Raw genomic sequence first — 15,056 nt, 5'->3', positions numbered from 1 at the left:
ACCCACCTACCAAAGTCAGCCAGCTTGAGCTCTCCTCTCTCGTTGATGAGCAGGTTCTGGGGTTTGAGGTCTCGGTGCAGGATCTTTCTCCCATGACAATAAGCCAGGCCACGCAGCAACTGGAACATGAAGATCTGTGGGGCACAGGAGGGGGCTGCATTTAGCATGGGGACACAGGCACCAAAAGTGGGTTTGCCTCAAGGGCTCTCAAACTCATGGCCAGAAAAGACCCCTCGAAGTTGGCCTGGGGTGGGACACATGCAGACAAGTGTTCAGGCTCATTGTCAGCACTCCAGAAAAGGGGATGAACAAAGTCTGCATGCACAGTGATTTTATTTAGGGTGGCAATGACTGGAGAAATGCTGGCAGACCATAAAAGCAGGCTGAGAAAGGTCAAAGAAGAGTAACAAGGCTGAACTGAAGAGAGAAGGGGCATCCAGACTCACCCAGCCCTGCAAGACCCTAGACTGCACTCAAGGCGAGTGAGGGGCAGGGGTACAGGGTCCCAGGCAGCACCATCTCACCTTCACATTGTGCACGCTCATCAGGTTCCCACAGTTATCGAGGTACTGCTTGAGGTCGTTGTCCTGCAGCAGGAAGCAGCTGTCAGCCTGGCCTTCCCTTGGCCCCATCACCCACCCACAGCAAGCAGCCACCCCCCCATTCCTGCAGGACGGCAGCCGTCCCCCCCATGCCTGCAGGACAGCAGCCATCCCCCCGTTCCTGCAGGAGGGGAGCCATCCCCCTGTTCCTGCAGAAAGCCCCCCTAGACCCACCAGGTACTCGAAGACAAGGGTGAGGGAGCGCTCCGTGTGGATGATGTCATGCAGGGTCACGATGTTGGCGTGCTTCAGGTTCTTCAGCAGCGACACTGCAAGGAGAGGAGGCGGCAGGTTGGGGCAGCGGGACCTGGGGCTGCGTGACTGCGGGTACCACATCCACCCGCACGCCCATCCCAGATCTGCCTGTGACCCAGCACTGCTCACGAGGGCTGGGATGGGCAAAAGCCCCTCCTGCCCTCACCTTCCCGAATGGCCGTGCAAGGTGCCCCTTCCTCATGCTCCAGGCGGATTTCCTTCAGGGCAACGAGGTTTTCGGTCAGCTTGCTGCGTCCCTTGAAGACAGTGGCGTAAGTGCCCTGGGTGGGGAGAGAGAAAATACAAGCTGTGCAGACCATTTACCAGGGCTGTACAACACCGACCTGTTCCATAACATTTGGAAGAAGGATCACTGGAAGCTGCAGGGCCAAGTCTGAAGTTCACAGAAAGATGTGGTCTAAAAATTGCTGAATATTGAAGAAATTTGGCTACAGTCTGCCCTTTGCACTTCAGGCTGCCCTTCTAACTTAATTTAAATCCTTACAGGGGTTTCACAGTCTACTCACCTCTCCCAGTTTGTCCAGTTTGACATAGGTTTCCAGCTTTCCAAACCCAATATCTGACTGTAAGAAAGAAAGGAAAACATCACTGGGAAGGATCTCACCCAGGGATGGCTTCACCTGTGGGGGGAAGGTCAAGGACACTGGACAGTAGCAGCTGTGGTGGCAGATCAATCAAGGCAGGTGTCTGCACGCAGAAGCCCAGCTGGTCTAAGTACACAAAGCCCATTACTTTCCCGGAGAAACCCTGCGGGCCACCAGGCAATCGATCAGAAAAACCTTCACAACCCGCTGGCTGCTTAAGCAAAACGGATGGCACCTGCACCGCGTACCCCCGAGCGACCACAGCCTGCACCACTGCCCCTTCCCCTGCAGGTCCCTTCTCTCACCCACCACCCCGACACAACAGCAGCAGCAGTAGCAGTAGCAGTCGAGCTGAACAGCAGCAGTGATTTGCAAAAAGCAGATGCCCTCATTGTCGGAGAAGCCTTGCGGGATCCTACTGCTGATGCCCAGCATTTTCTTGAGCGCTTTCCTGCATCCTGGTCTTGACTGTGACTCTGTTCGTTTCTCTGTGTGCGGTTCAAATGAAGTGTGAGAGGGACATTTTCCCATTCGGAGCAGTAGCTCTTTAACGTACTGCTGAGACCTGCTCTCGTGTACCCAGTGAAGGAAGGGCAATCACTGCGAGGGCACAGGTCTAGGTGTCACTCCTAGAAGACCCCTGAAAGTGCAGTTTTCTGCGGGGACAGAGACACCTCCTTGGTTAGTCTGGATTACCTGTGTGCCGGGGCAGGGGATGGGTCCCAGCACGTAGCGCGCGCGGCCCGGGGCACGTGACCGCTCGTTAAGCTTAATAAACCGGTGTCATTGTCCCACAAGGTATGTTTGCATCAGCGTAGTCCCAGGCCAGCAGCCCAGCTAAAGCCTCCCCAGCCCAACAGCACTGGCCCCCATCCTGAGCCAAGGGCTCATGCCGTGCCGCTCACCAGCAGCAGATGGAGCTGGATGGACAGCTGTCAATCAGCAGGGCAAAGACGCGGGCCGTGCAAGGAAAGGGTACCCTGGGGGAGGCGCTGAAGGAGCCCCCTGCGCTTGTGCCCAGGGCTCTGCCTGGAGCACCAGCAGCCCCAGGTCTGGGGTGCTCTCGCAGCCTGCCCTGCTCACCAGATCTGCCCCACGGGAAGGCTTTGCCCTTGCACCAGGCACCGACCAGACCACCGAGCTCCCACAAGCTGCCACACACAGCGAGGAAGCTGCTTTCTTGCTCACGCAGGCTGGATCTGCCACCAGCAAATCCCAGGTGGGCACAGTATTTTTACTCCGTTTTGCCTTCCCAAACCCCTCTGTGTACCCTGCAAACAGACACGTCCCGAGCAGGGAAATGAAGCAGCCGCTGCAATCTGAGGTGCCGTACACCCCCCAGAGCACACTGCCAGTTTTGCAGGAGCATGTCTTATTCCGGGAGAGGATCATGAATATTAATTACACATTGCTCTGGCTGTATCTACTGCATTGATTGGACAGACCAGGCAGGTAAATGGAAGCTCTCCTTTTCTCCCCACTCTCCCTGAACAGGCATGCCAGATCCGAAGATGCCTGCTGAGACTTCACTGTTGTGTCTGTACAGCACGGAGCACCCTGGGCAGCGGGACACACGCTTGCACATTTGTAAACAGGGCATTGGTTTTTCGCTCCTACATATGCTGATGCTCCGCAGTAAAGAAACTGAAATGCCAAGACTAATGCAAAGGCTAATTCATTATTTATTGGCATTTGCATTTCAACTAGCAGAGAGGCTCCATCACTTGCTACACCGCAAGAGGCTTTCCACCTCCTCCCACTTGGAAGGAGCCAGGCTAAGAGGAAAGTCAGGTATGTGCAGAGGTGAGTGCAGGCGATCTGCACAGTCGTATGCAGACGTGCATGTGTAGGAGTGACCCAGGGAAGAGATGTGTATGTGCAGGTGAGGGGAACGTGTGCTGCGGGCAGCCTGCGGAAAGGGGTTCGCATGGGCAGGAATGGGGGGGTGTATCTCAGTGACACACAGGGGGTACAAGGGAGCTTGCACAGCAGGGCATGACTGCATGGGTGGGTGGCAAGCAGCACACGCATCTGCTGCCTGGGATATATATGCATGAAGTGAGATGCTGTGCCCGGCACTGCTTGCTCTGCATGCCGAGACTTACCAGAGAAGCCCGTCGGGACATCCTGCTGAGGGGCTTGGGGAACTCTGGGCTTTCCATCTGCAGCTTCTGCAAGAACTCAGGGGGCAGGCGGATGTCCATGGGCAGGGAGAGACGCTTGCTGACATCCTGCGGAGAGGGCCAGAAGAGCAGGTGATGAAGGCACCTGATGAAAGGAGGACTACACAGAGCTACTCGAGGGGAAGTGCTCTCTAACCAGAGCTGGTATCAATGGCAGAGCAATGGAGGCAGCATTTGTGGGACTGGGAAAGGGAAGGGGGAAAAGGGGGAAAAGGGGGAAAAGGGGGAAAAGGGGGAAAAGGGGGAAAAGGGGGAAAAGGGGAAGGAGTGTGTCTATGCACAGGGATGTGCACCGGGCTTTGCCAGGGACCATGGCAGTCACGCCGAGCACACCAAAAAGGACAACAGGGCTCCTGTCTGACACTGCCAGGTCCCCGTGAATCAAATACTGGTTCTTCCAGCCAGCAGGTAGGTGGCAGCCGGAACTTTCCACGTCCCTTCAGCTCACTCCAGCCTGCAGCAGTACCTACCTCCATGGAGAAGCGCCGCTGGCTGCTGTTGCGGTAGCGCACGGCCATCGGGGACTGCCCTTCCGCCTCGGAGGGGGAGATGGGGCTGGTGTCTGCTTGGAAGTCCCTGCCCAGGTGTCCCAGCTGTAGGTGGCCTTGAGCCAGGTCTGAGGACAAAGAGAAAGCAGAGCAAGCTGCTGGAGTGGTAGCAGAGCTGCTAAGGCCCAAGGCACTTGCTTTGGAGAAGAGAGTGAGAGTGGGGCAGGGAGGTCCAGAGGTGCTCTAGGGCCATGGGAAAGTCTTCTTCCTTCTCTGTATCCAGAGGCAGACGGAATACCTGCCTTTTGCTGCAGACTCCTGGTGCATCACCATCCACACAGGTCTGCTCAGCAGCACCCCCAAAGCCCCCTCAAGCAGCCCCCTGCAATGAAGGTCTCTTGACAGACAGAGAGGGGGATGCAGAGAGGGGAACTGCTTCACACCCAAGGTCCAGATCTCCCACATCCCAATCCAGTGCTCAACCCACCAGGCAGCATTGCCAAGCAGCTCACCCTTCTGCAGCGGCAGCTCACCCTTCTGCAGCAGCACCACGAGTGCTGTTTGCATGAGTTTTGCACGGGTGAGTATTCATCTTAAGTTCCCAGGCTTATCTTCACTAATGTCACTTTAGACAAAACACGATTTGCATTTTAGGAACAATCAGGGGCCTGACCATGCCTCTGAATCCCTCTGTGCTAGGTCTGTACAAAAGCCAAACAGAAAGAGAGCCCTGCCTCTGGGGAGCTTACAAGCGCACACGTACCTCATCCGCCTCAGGAACCACCAAAACTAACAGACATCAGGGTACTCTTCCCTGAGGATGTGACTGTTGTGCAGGAGGTGTTTGGAATTAAAGGCTGCAGTCACTTACTGCAAAACAAAACACTTCAGGCTTTCCTGCCCCAGCCTGCCGCACTTAGCCAGAGTCACAGTCCCAAGAAGCACAAAAGCTCACTTGAAACCCAAAGCAGCTCAGAAAAACACCTCTTCTCTTGGGACCCCAGGTGTGAAGCCTCACTGAGCCCAAGAAACCCCGAAAGGAGCAAGAAGTCAGAACAAAATAAGCCATTGAGCTCTTTCTGGTCTCCAGTTTGAGGCTTGCACTTAAACCTCCTCACTCTGTAATTAACAGCTGGTCGGCAGGAATATTCTGGCACGCACAGACCCAGACAGCGGCACAGCAAGACGAGTTCAATGCAGGTCGCCTGGACCCCAGCGAAGAGGATTCTCTGATTCGCACAGATGCTGTTCCCAAGGGGAAGTTCAGGAGGAGGCAGTGCTGACCGCACGTGCTGGGACGGAGGAGGCAGGGCTAACTGGGTGTGCTGGGATGGAGGAGAACCACCTCCCCAAGGGAGGGACGGATCTCCCTCTGCAAAGGTGTGGGGCCAAGCAGGCACAACTGTTTTGTCCCCTTCCCAGTGGTCACGCAGCTCTCTCCCTTCTCCTCTAAACTCTGCAGCTATGCTCCAGGTCAGGAAGGTCTCCAGGGTCCAAGGGCCCTGCCATAAAGCACCGGTGTCCTCTGTGCATCCAGGCACCCTCCAGTTATTTCCCCAGAGCAAGGAGGAACGTTGCAGGAGGGAAACCCCCCCATGGAGGACCTGCGGTGTCCCAGGTTGAGCCACTGAGCCCTGTCCCTGGCCAAGCCCTTTCCCTGAGCTGCACAGAGACAATCCCCTGCTATGCCTAATGCAGATTTCAGCGCAGCGATCCCAACGTGCTCAGGCAGCCAGCGATGATCTCATTGCCGAAGACTGGAGAGGGAGGGCTGGCTTTCACGGGGTGGTGAGCAGGGCTGGGACCTGGCTGCAGTTTGCTCGTCTGATGGATGAGAGGTGGCAGGCAAGTGACCTGGGAAAAGATGCGGTTTCGTGCCATGGTCACTGGGGGAGCAGGGGACCTGCGGGCTAAGGAATGTAGGATGTCCTCGATAGACAGCCCACACCTAAGGGATGGGTTCAGCCCATGCCACTGGGCTCAGGAGCATCTGAAACACTGCCAGGAGGTTTTGGGCAGACAGGCAAGAACAAGGCACAGAGTCGCCCCTTCTCCCAGGACCGCTGTAGGACTCCGGTCCCCGTCCCTTCCTGGCCATCTGTTTGTACAGGAACAGTTAGGAAAGTTACCCTGAATTAACCACAGGTATGAAATTAACGTGGATCAATTAAACTGGATCAAATCTTTTTAACTTGCTCACCTCCTAAGCAAATTATCTGAAAAAAACCCCAAAGGCCATTTAAAAATCTGACTGAACGGAGTTCAACTAATCCACTTTTAACAATAGTTTGGGTGAATTTATGCTGGTTCCCATAGGTAAACAAGCCCAAAGTCTTGGTCAAAGATGCAGCCTGCCCTGAAAGCTGCAAACCAGTAGCACAGTCTCTGAACCAGCAACCCACCAGTGTCAATCTCTCCTCATCTACAAAAGCATCAGATGTAAAGCCAGAGGTAAAATGACAACCTGGATGTTCTAGCGCATGCGAAGGGGAATGGGATACGCACAAGACGTAAACTACCACGGGGTGGAAAAAGCACAGAAAAATACACAGAAGACTTGCAGAGATGAGGGGAAAGATGTTTTGGCTGTCCTGTGGCCAGAGAGGGCAGGTGGGATGGGCCAGCCCAGTTCCTCCTGTGTTGTCATGAGATGCCCACAGCACCCAGGGGTACCCGGTCCTGCAGAGATGCTCTCGCGGGGCTGGGGCTGCCCCCAGGCAGGGAGGACCTTGTTGGGTGCTTGTGGGAGGAGATGTGAAGCTGTGGGTGTGCAAACGTGAGGGCCTGTTTGATTCTGCTCGGCATTTCATGTGGATTACGGTGAGCCCTGACACTGCAAATAATGAGGCTGCATGGGATATCAAAGCAAATTAAAGTGAGACCGCAGACACGGCGGCTGCCTTTGACGAGCCTCCTGCCTTTTTTTATAAATATATTTAAACACTGCCTCTGCCAAAGCAAGCTTTGATCTCCCAAGGAAAGGGGCCAGAACCCTTCACTGCTTGTCTGACTTACAACTTTTAATTACTTTGCTAAGTGTGAACTCTCCTCTCAAAGCTCTGGTACACTCACGAGGCAGGGCTGCATTCAGATCTTGGATTATTCATCCTCCTTCCTCCCCCTCATCATCACTTCTCTGTGGCCTTGCGCTCCAGAGGCCAGATCTGGCTCTGATTTACGCCACTGCAAACTGGGAGTCACGCAGGCTGTGCAGCCCGCAGCCCGAGAGCTTATCTGGGCTCGGAGGACAGAGCTGGTTTGGGGCAAGGTCTTGGCGTAGATACAAGCTGTTGGTGAACGCCATCGGCTCTTATCAAAGCAAATGGAAGACACCAAGACCTGATTCCTCAGAAAATCTGGAGTATGGAGAGGAATGTGTGACTGGGGAAGGCCAGGAGGAAAGGAAGGAGCCTCCCTGTCTTCAGCCTTAATGTGAGGCTGAAGCAGCCATGGAGAAGGTTCCCCGTTTCCAAAGATGTGGAGATAGTGCTGGCCTTTGTCAAGCACATCAGATATTGCACAGAGCCCAGCCTGGGCTCCTCTTAACTAAGGGGCTTTCCTCCACCTCTGCCTCTGCAGCCGAGCAGCTGCCATGGCTGAGCAAAGGCTGTGCTGCCCAGGGAAGGGATGCAGGCAGGGTACAGGGGCATCAGACACCCCGAGGCAGGCTGCAAATAAATCAGGCTCTGATCAACAGGCACCCCCTTTTCCTCTCTGCATTGTCAGATTCCACCAAGGTGACATTGTGTGACGGGATGTGTCCAGGCTGGAAAGCTGTTTGCTTTTCCATTTGCCAGCTCGGCTTCTCTCAGGCCTTGTTTTATCAGCCTCTGTGGGTGAAGTCGTGAGAATTACGGGATGAAGAGGACAGAGCTGGGGATTTCCCACCGCACAACCAACAGACGAGGCAGGTTTGTACCCATGAGAAAACCTTGCCCGGTCCCGTTGCAAGGGTCAGAGCAGCTCTGCACTTTCTCTTGGGGCATCCCACAAGAAGGTCTTCTGCCTTTCTGCATCACCCTCCTCCCCCAAGGACAGGCGGAGGCACTCGTAGCCACCGAAGTGTAGGGTTTGCAGGCTGCCACGACCTGTGAATGCTGGTAACCTGCGATTTCTGATGCTGGAGGGAAAGTAAAAACTGCAAGCAATTCCCTGAGGAGCTATATGAGGTGATGAAAGAAAAAAAAATTATGTGCTGATCTCTGCTGTGATTAGCACTCTTTTCGGGAGCGAGTGATCACAGTGCCTGAACTGTCATGGGTCATCTGCTCACCAGCAGAGCAAAGGTCACCGCAGGCAAGCCCACCTGCCACGCAGACAGCAGAGCCAGCCCCAGGGGCACAGTCAGAGGTCCTGAGCAAGGAAGGTGCCACCTGAAGCAAGGCTGTTTTGTGGGGAAGAGAAGCAGCACAAGCATGACTGCCATGGTTCTAGTCCCAGCTCTGCCACCAGCGTGCTGCACAACTGTAGCAAGGTCATTTTGCCTCTCTGCGCTTTGATTGCTCCATCTGTAAAACGGAGGAGACCAACACCTCAGGCAGAAATAAAGATGGAGCCTTTTCCAGACCAGGCATCTCCCACAAGGTCCGAACCTCACCACCAAACCCTGCGAGAGAGCAACTTGCACACAGACCCCCTTCTCATCCCCTCCAGCACCACCAAAACCATCCTCCCCCCCTACACATCTGAAGCATCACACTGTACCCGAATGCCACCTCCCCCCAGGGTGCTGGGGCTCCTGTCCCCCCCCAGCTCTGCCCCCTGGCACTGATGCTCCAGCTGCTCCCTGCTGAGCCCCCCAAGCCCTTCTGGCACAAGAGCTCCCAACCAGGAGGGGTTTATGAAGCAGCTGAAGAGATGCCTCAGACAAATGTGGCTGTTCGGGCTCTTCATAAACAACAGCCACAGCCGGAGATTAAGGGCACCGTGGAGGTGACTTCCCAGGGCTGTTTACAATCCCCAAGGGAAACTTAATCAAGATATCTCGGGCAGAAGGGAGCAGGCTCAGGGTGGTGGGTTGGGCGAGGGCAGGGTGTTTCGCCTGTGCTGTGTGGGAGAGGGCTCGGGTGCAAACGGGGACCCGTGCCCCAGGGAGCAGGGGGCACCAGGGAGGGAAGGCTGCGGTGGGGGGGCAGGACGTGCTACATCCCCGTGGGGAGGGAGGTATCCACCAGTGGGGGCTGGCACCAGCGTGACCTGCAGCAGCACATGAGGAGCCATAGCCCACGGCAGACCCTGAGCCCCTGATCCATTCCCACGTCCAGGCAGGAGGATCTCCTAACCCTACCATGGCACAGTCTAGTACTGGTCCAGCCTCTACCCACGGGGTCAGGAACACCCTCGGTCCTGGCCCCGGGCTCGGTCCGCTCTGACTTTGCTCTTATTCTTTCCCGGCTACTCCAGGAGCAAGACCAAAAGCCGGGAGGGGAATAGACAGACACTGCTTGAACTGCTTTTTCATTCAAGGGCAAAGGAAGAACTGTGACCAATGCTTCATTAAAGCAGAAGAATGGGGAAATCGCCTCTCCGACAAAGCCTCGGTTGCACAGTGGAGATAACGAGCCCAGGCTCAGACATCCCAGAGCAGAGGTCCCCCAAGGAAGGCAACAGCAGGAGCAGCTGTCAGTGCCCAGGACTTTCTTAGCCTTGCACCATTTTATCCCCACAGCTTCTGCACAACTAATTAAGGGCTCAAGTCTAATTATAGCCCTTGCTGCTTGCTAGGGTGTGAGGGGAGGGGTGTGTGTGTGTGTGGAGGAGCAGGGAAGGAGGCCATGAAGCGATGCTGTTCAGGGCACCCTGGGTATCTGGAGGGATAAAGAAGAGTGTCAGGATCTCCAGCAGTGAGGAAAGCCAGCTCTAAATTAGGTTACTGCATCTCATTTTTAAAGCAGGTTAGCTGGCAGGGAGACAATCCCTCCCTGCTGGGGCAGATGCGAGTGCCAGGCAATTACATCATGGCCTCAGCCCCTGCTTGCAGCAAACGTTTCTAGCAATTGTGGCTGCAGGGTGAGGGGGGAAAGAGCTTGAACGTGACCTGAGTGGAGCCGAGGGCACCGACACATGACCGGGCTGGCCTGTGGCAAAGGGAGCTGTTTTGGTAGGAGGCAGCAGCAAACGCATGACGTGATTGCCAGGAGCGGTTCAGCCTTGCACCCGCAGCAACAAATTCACCCCTGGACAAATCAAGCCTAACTTTATCAGGTTTCCAAACGCCTGCCTGTCAGCGGCTCTGCCTGCCTGCCCATGCACGGCCGCCTTGGCATGATCTGCTCCCAGTTTCTGCCTCGAGCATTGCCTCTCCCTCCATATGCCCATAGCCAGAGACAGCAGAGCCTGCCCCAGCCTGCTGAGAGGCGGCTGCTCTGTTTGCAGAAGGGATATGCTCTGTTCGGTGCATGGAGGTGTTAACCCTCAACTCCCTGGGACCTTGAAACCCGTACCCCAGGAAGCAGCTGTGGGTCCAGGGGCAAAGGATGGCCCAGCGAGCCCTGGATGCTCCCCTGAATGGAGAGAGCAGCCCTTTGGCTCGGTGTAAGTGTCAGCCTGTAGCCCTGGAGAGGGCTTAAACACCACCGTCGCTTTTGGGCAGGCAGGAGAAGACCCCACATTTTCCCACTCTCTACCATAACCACAGATGCGTCATTCCTCCCTGTTCTGGGCAAATACCTTTCCCTCATGCAAGTACAGATCTCTCTTTAATGACAAGGTGTTATTAATCCTGCTGGATAGACGGGAAAGCATCACAAAGGGGCAGTAACTTTTCACATGTCAACACACCCAGAGACAGGCCCGGGGGGGCTGGAGCGGAGATGCTTGCTGGCAGTGCTGACCCCAGATACTCCTGACCAGCCCCAGCACTGTGGCAGGGGCCCGGGGGCTCCTTACCTTCATTCCTCCGGTTGTTGAGCTGGTTGAACTGCTCCGTGAACTCCGTCAGTGACTCCTCGATGGTCTCCGTTCGCGGAACTGAGAGTGAAAACCTCCGCTTGAAGTTTTTCATCCTGTTCATTTTACCTTGTCCTGCGAGGGACGGCAGAGCCCTGCAGGGAAGGGGAGAGAGCAGGCTGAGAGGGCTGGATGATACATGGGACGGTCCCCCAGCCCCACAGCTCCTGCTCTTTGGGGCTGGCAGCACCCCAACCCGAATTTCCCCTGCTGGGGATGTGCAGGGGTCCCTGGGGGCACCCTCTTCTCCGAGGCACCACTGCTGTGTCAGAGCAAAAGAGGAGCCTTGTGGTCACCAGGGGAATTGGGCTCCTCATGTCTTGAAGGGCTGACTGTGGCCAAGAGGTGCAGGGGGCTTTTTCTGAGCTAGTTATCAGAGATGAGCCCAGGCCAGGGCTGTGCACATTGAATCACGAGTACCAACACAGGCTGCGTCTTGCAGCATCCTTGGAAACTCCAGGAATGTCTGGGACAGGGAAAAGCAGGGCAGAAATAGAAGGAAAGCAAGAAAGAGTAAACAGCGACAGAAAAGATTCAATACCACATTCTTCTCTGTACAAAGAGGCACCCCTGCCCTGGCACTTTGGTCTCTGCTTTGCCCTTGCAGGAAAGACTTCCTGAGCCAGCAGCAAAATCCTGAGCGGAGCCAGTACCAGCCGGGGGGATCCCCAAGAGCCACAGCGAGGGGAGATGCTTTGAGCTCACAGCTTGCTCATAAGCTCTTGAATGACTCATCCTGTATGGGCATTAGAATCGCCTTAGCCAGGGATCTGATTAAAGCAATAAACCCCTTAAATGAAGAAAACCCTCAAGGGGCACATGGCAAAGTGTGCTGAGTGTGAGCAGCCACGCGAGCAGGCTGAGGGACCTCGCTGTGGGCACCTCGGAGCCACACGCTGCTTTGCCTTCTTACCTGGGCTCTTGACGGGCCTGTCTGTAGCTCAGCGGTGCGGATGGCACCGGGCTGCAAGAGCTGTCTGTGCATCCTTTGGTCTTTAGCACCAGCCCTGCTGCCCTCAGGCGTTATTCCTCCTGCCCCTTCCAGTGCCAGGCGCCAGGAGGTTTGGGTCTGTCTCTCTCCCCTTCCCAGTCTGATGAGTGTAGGGCTGCTCATCCACCAGCCTTTACCCTCTCAACGCTAACCTCTCCGGCAGGGTTTTTCCATTAACAGCACTGGGTTCCTCTAGCACTACTCTCACCCACCAGCCCAAGGGGGAAAATCATCCCTTGGTACCAAACAGGCACCAAAAGCTGCACAGAACGGTTCTTTCCTGCACCAACACACACATCCTGCGACTGCTCCTGCATCCCTAGAGCAGGTCGGCCCTCCTACTCCTGGGTGTCCCTGCTACAGCTGAACAGCCCTCTCCTCTGGCTCTCCCCACTCCCCCCCACCCGGCCCCCTAGGGGGCTTATCAGCACAAACAAACGGTGATCACATTCCAGACTGATGCGATCAGACACAGCATCCGGGAGCTAATGCATCACGTCGCCAGGGCAACGGGAACACTTGGGTTGACATGCCTGCATCTGAAAGCTTAAAAGATTATCCGTCAGCAATACAAACACTCCGTTTGGGTGTCTGCCACGCTCTGCTGTGAGGTGTGGCACCCTGCTGTGGGTGCAATCCCCTGAAAATCCCTGGGATTCACCTGAATCCTGGGGACTCACACCCCTCAACCATCCCCACTGGTCTCCCACCTTTAATGCTGCAAAAACCTAAAGCTGAAGGCTTGCCGGTGATGATGCCTTCGTACCTGGAATCAGGGTTCCAGTACTTGGCTGCGGGTGGGAAGGGAGGCTGCTTTGAGTTGCAAATCAAGGCAGGAGGATGCAAGACACATCCACTTCGGCTTCAGACATTTAAATGTTTTCTCAGCACTACAGAAACATGCTTTGACAACAAAGATGCTGGCAGTAGTGGATGCTGCGTTAACAAAGTCTCCACGCTGGTGCTTTCCTCATGGCCAAGAATAAAATCTCCAAACAGTGCTGTTCTTTCTGAAGGGAAGGCAAAGCTTGACACTTGCTTTGGAGACCATTTTCCCAGCCATGGCTCTGATCTGGCTCCCTACCTTGCACGCTAAGCAAGTCTGAACTGAGGTACTGCTGGTGCGTGGAAATGCCGCTAGTGTTGCAGGCACCCAAGGAACCAACTCGACCTGAAGTGTTTCGCTCCAGCTGTGCACGCCGACACTGCTAAAGTGGCACTAATAAAAGTTCCAGAGGCTCCTGTGCTATGCACTGTTTTACTCCCCAACAGGAAACAGGAGCTCAGGGGAAATCCGTGATGCTCCCAGCAGGTACAATCAGAGGCTCAAACAAAAGGCAATCTTTCCACACTAATGTTCAGATAAGCCCTCGTGATTATTCTTTCAGATGAGAGCATAAGCAAGTTCCCACGCATCTCTGGTGAAGGTTAGAATAATGAACTGCACCCTGGTAGCATCCCGAGCGATGCTTGCACATGTCCATACCACAGCAAGTGCAAGGACACGCTGGCAGCAGCAAGTGCTGCAATTATCTGACTTCAAATCCACTTGAAGGCATCAGGCTGCCCTCACCAGAAACTGGCAGGGAAGGGAGAAAGAGTCGCATGAGATTGCCCCTCGCCAGTCCCCCCAGATGCTTAAATCACAGCTTGGAGAGGAAGGCTCGTGTTTCAAGAGAGATTCAGCAATGCTGTGCACCCCTAACAGTGGATGAAAGAAGCGTATCTAACTCCTGCACCAAGGAGGACAGATCCCAACATGAGCACCATCCCCTTCCCTGCCCTTTTGGAATGGCACCCTGCCTGGGACCGGGAGGGACTGGGCTGGAGGGCTGAGGGCTGCTGCAGAGCCGCTCAGCCCCACACACCCCCCCATCCTGCCATGCCCAAAGGACAGCAGTCACCCCACTGTGCTGGGGACAAAGTCCCACCCTGGTAGGGAGCGGTACATGATGGTCAGGACAGCAAGCCACACCGCAGGACCAGAAGGTCACAGGAATTGCTCAGCATGAGCTGCTGAGCAATTCCTGCTCTGACAATCTCCCACCAAGCCAGCCCATAACCTCCAGAAGCGCCCTTGACTCCAGGACGGGGAAAGATACAGGGAATGTAGAATAAACTCCATCTTCAGGTGAGTGAGGCAGCAGATCAGGGGAAGCGGTCTTTCCATCTCCCTCCCTGTCCACTCACCCTCCTCAAAACAGGGCAGATGGTTTGTTTAGAAGGCAAACAGCTTTGCAGTGACAAAAATTTGTGCTCCACAAATTGCAGTCCAAATCCTTCCCTCCCTTGCTACCTACCGGAGTGCCAGCAGCTACAGGCTGCTAAATATAAACGCTCTCGGAGAGGAAGTGGGGTGGGGGTAAAAATAGCACCGACATCGCCAGCTACCTCGCCTGCTATGCACAAGCCTGCCCTGTACTCGTTATCTTTATGGATCCCTGCAATTGTGGCTGTTTTTTCCAGTTAGACATAGACCTACTTGGCATCTGGTGATGGAGTTCACGTTAAAGTGTTTGTCAGCTGGAATTTATGGGACTGTTCTTGTCCTCAGCCCTACACTCCTCCCAGAGAGGCATTTTTCCTGCCCTGACTGGCCATTTGGATCCAGGTGCCCTTAAAGGTGGGATTTGCTCCCCTCCCGCAAGGACAGCATCCAGCAACCCGCATGCTGGAAGGCTGCAGCACATCACCTGGGGCAGAAGCATGGGGTCCCTGGCGGGCACCCCTCCCTGCACACTGCTCTGGGCAGCACCCCGGAGTGCGGGGGGCTTTGTCCACCCTCCGGCTGCATTTCTTCTGAGAGAAGGTGCTCCCTTTTACAGCTAAACACAGCAGCCCAGCCCTCTCCCCTGGCAGGGATTTCAAAGGAAGAATTGCTAGCGACTGCCTTTTGTTTTCTACCACGTTTAGTGTACTAAAGGAAGTGGAGGCATTTATTGACATTCTGAGAGAAGGTGACACTTGCTAAGCAAAGCAATGAC

General features: G+C 55.2%; 1 protein-coding gene across 2 annotated transcripts in view; it reads right to left on the bottom strand.

Annotated features, from left to right (window-relative positions):
* The window catches only part of CDK18 (cyclin dependent kinase 18), a 39,910-nt gene that overhangs the window by 7,870 nt on the left and 16,984 nt on the right, over window positions 1–15,056 (bottom strand). For both annotated transcript variants that reach the window (XM_037410368.1, XM_037410367.1), the window contains exons 2-9: window positions 11,022–11,176; window positions 4,116–4,261; window positions 3,568–3,693; window positions 1,385–1,441; window positions 1,024–1,138; window positions 777–871; window positions 525–587; window positions 11–134 (exon numbers count right to left, since the gene is read on the bottom strand). In XM_037410368.1, the coding sequence (XP_037266265.1) occupies window positions 11–134; window positions 525–587; window positions 777–871; window positions 1,024–1,138; window positions 1,385–1,441; window positions 3,568–3,693; window positions 4,116–4,261; window positions 11,022–11,145 (850 nt within the window). In that variant the 5' untranslated portion in view covers window positions 11,146–11,176. The remainder of the gene's footprint in view (window positions 1–10; window positions 135–524; window positions 588–776; window positions 872–1,023; window positions 1,139–1,384; window positions 1,442–3,567; window positions 3,694–4,115; window positions 4,262–11,021; window positions 11,177–15,056) is intronic.

This window comes from Falco rusticolus, chromosome 17 (genome assembly GCF_015220075.1).
Source record: "Falco rusticolus isolate bFalRus1 chromosome 17, bFalRus1.pri, whole genome shotgun sequence".
Taxonomy (NCBI): domain Eukaryota; kingdom Metazoa; phylum Chordata; class Aves; order Falconiformes; family Falconidae; genus Falco; species Falco rusticolus.
Note: the sequence above shows the minus strand (reverse complement) of the source record. Positions and strands in the feature narration are given on the sequence as shown.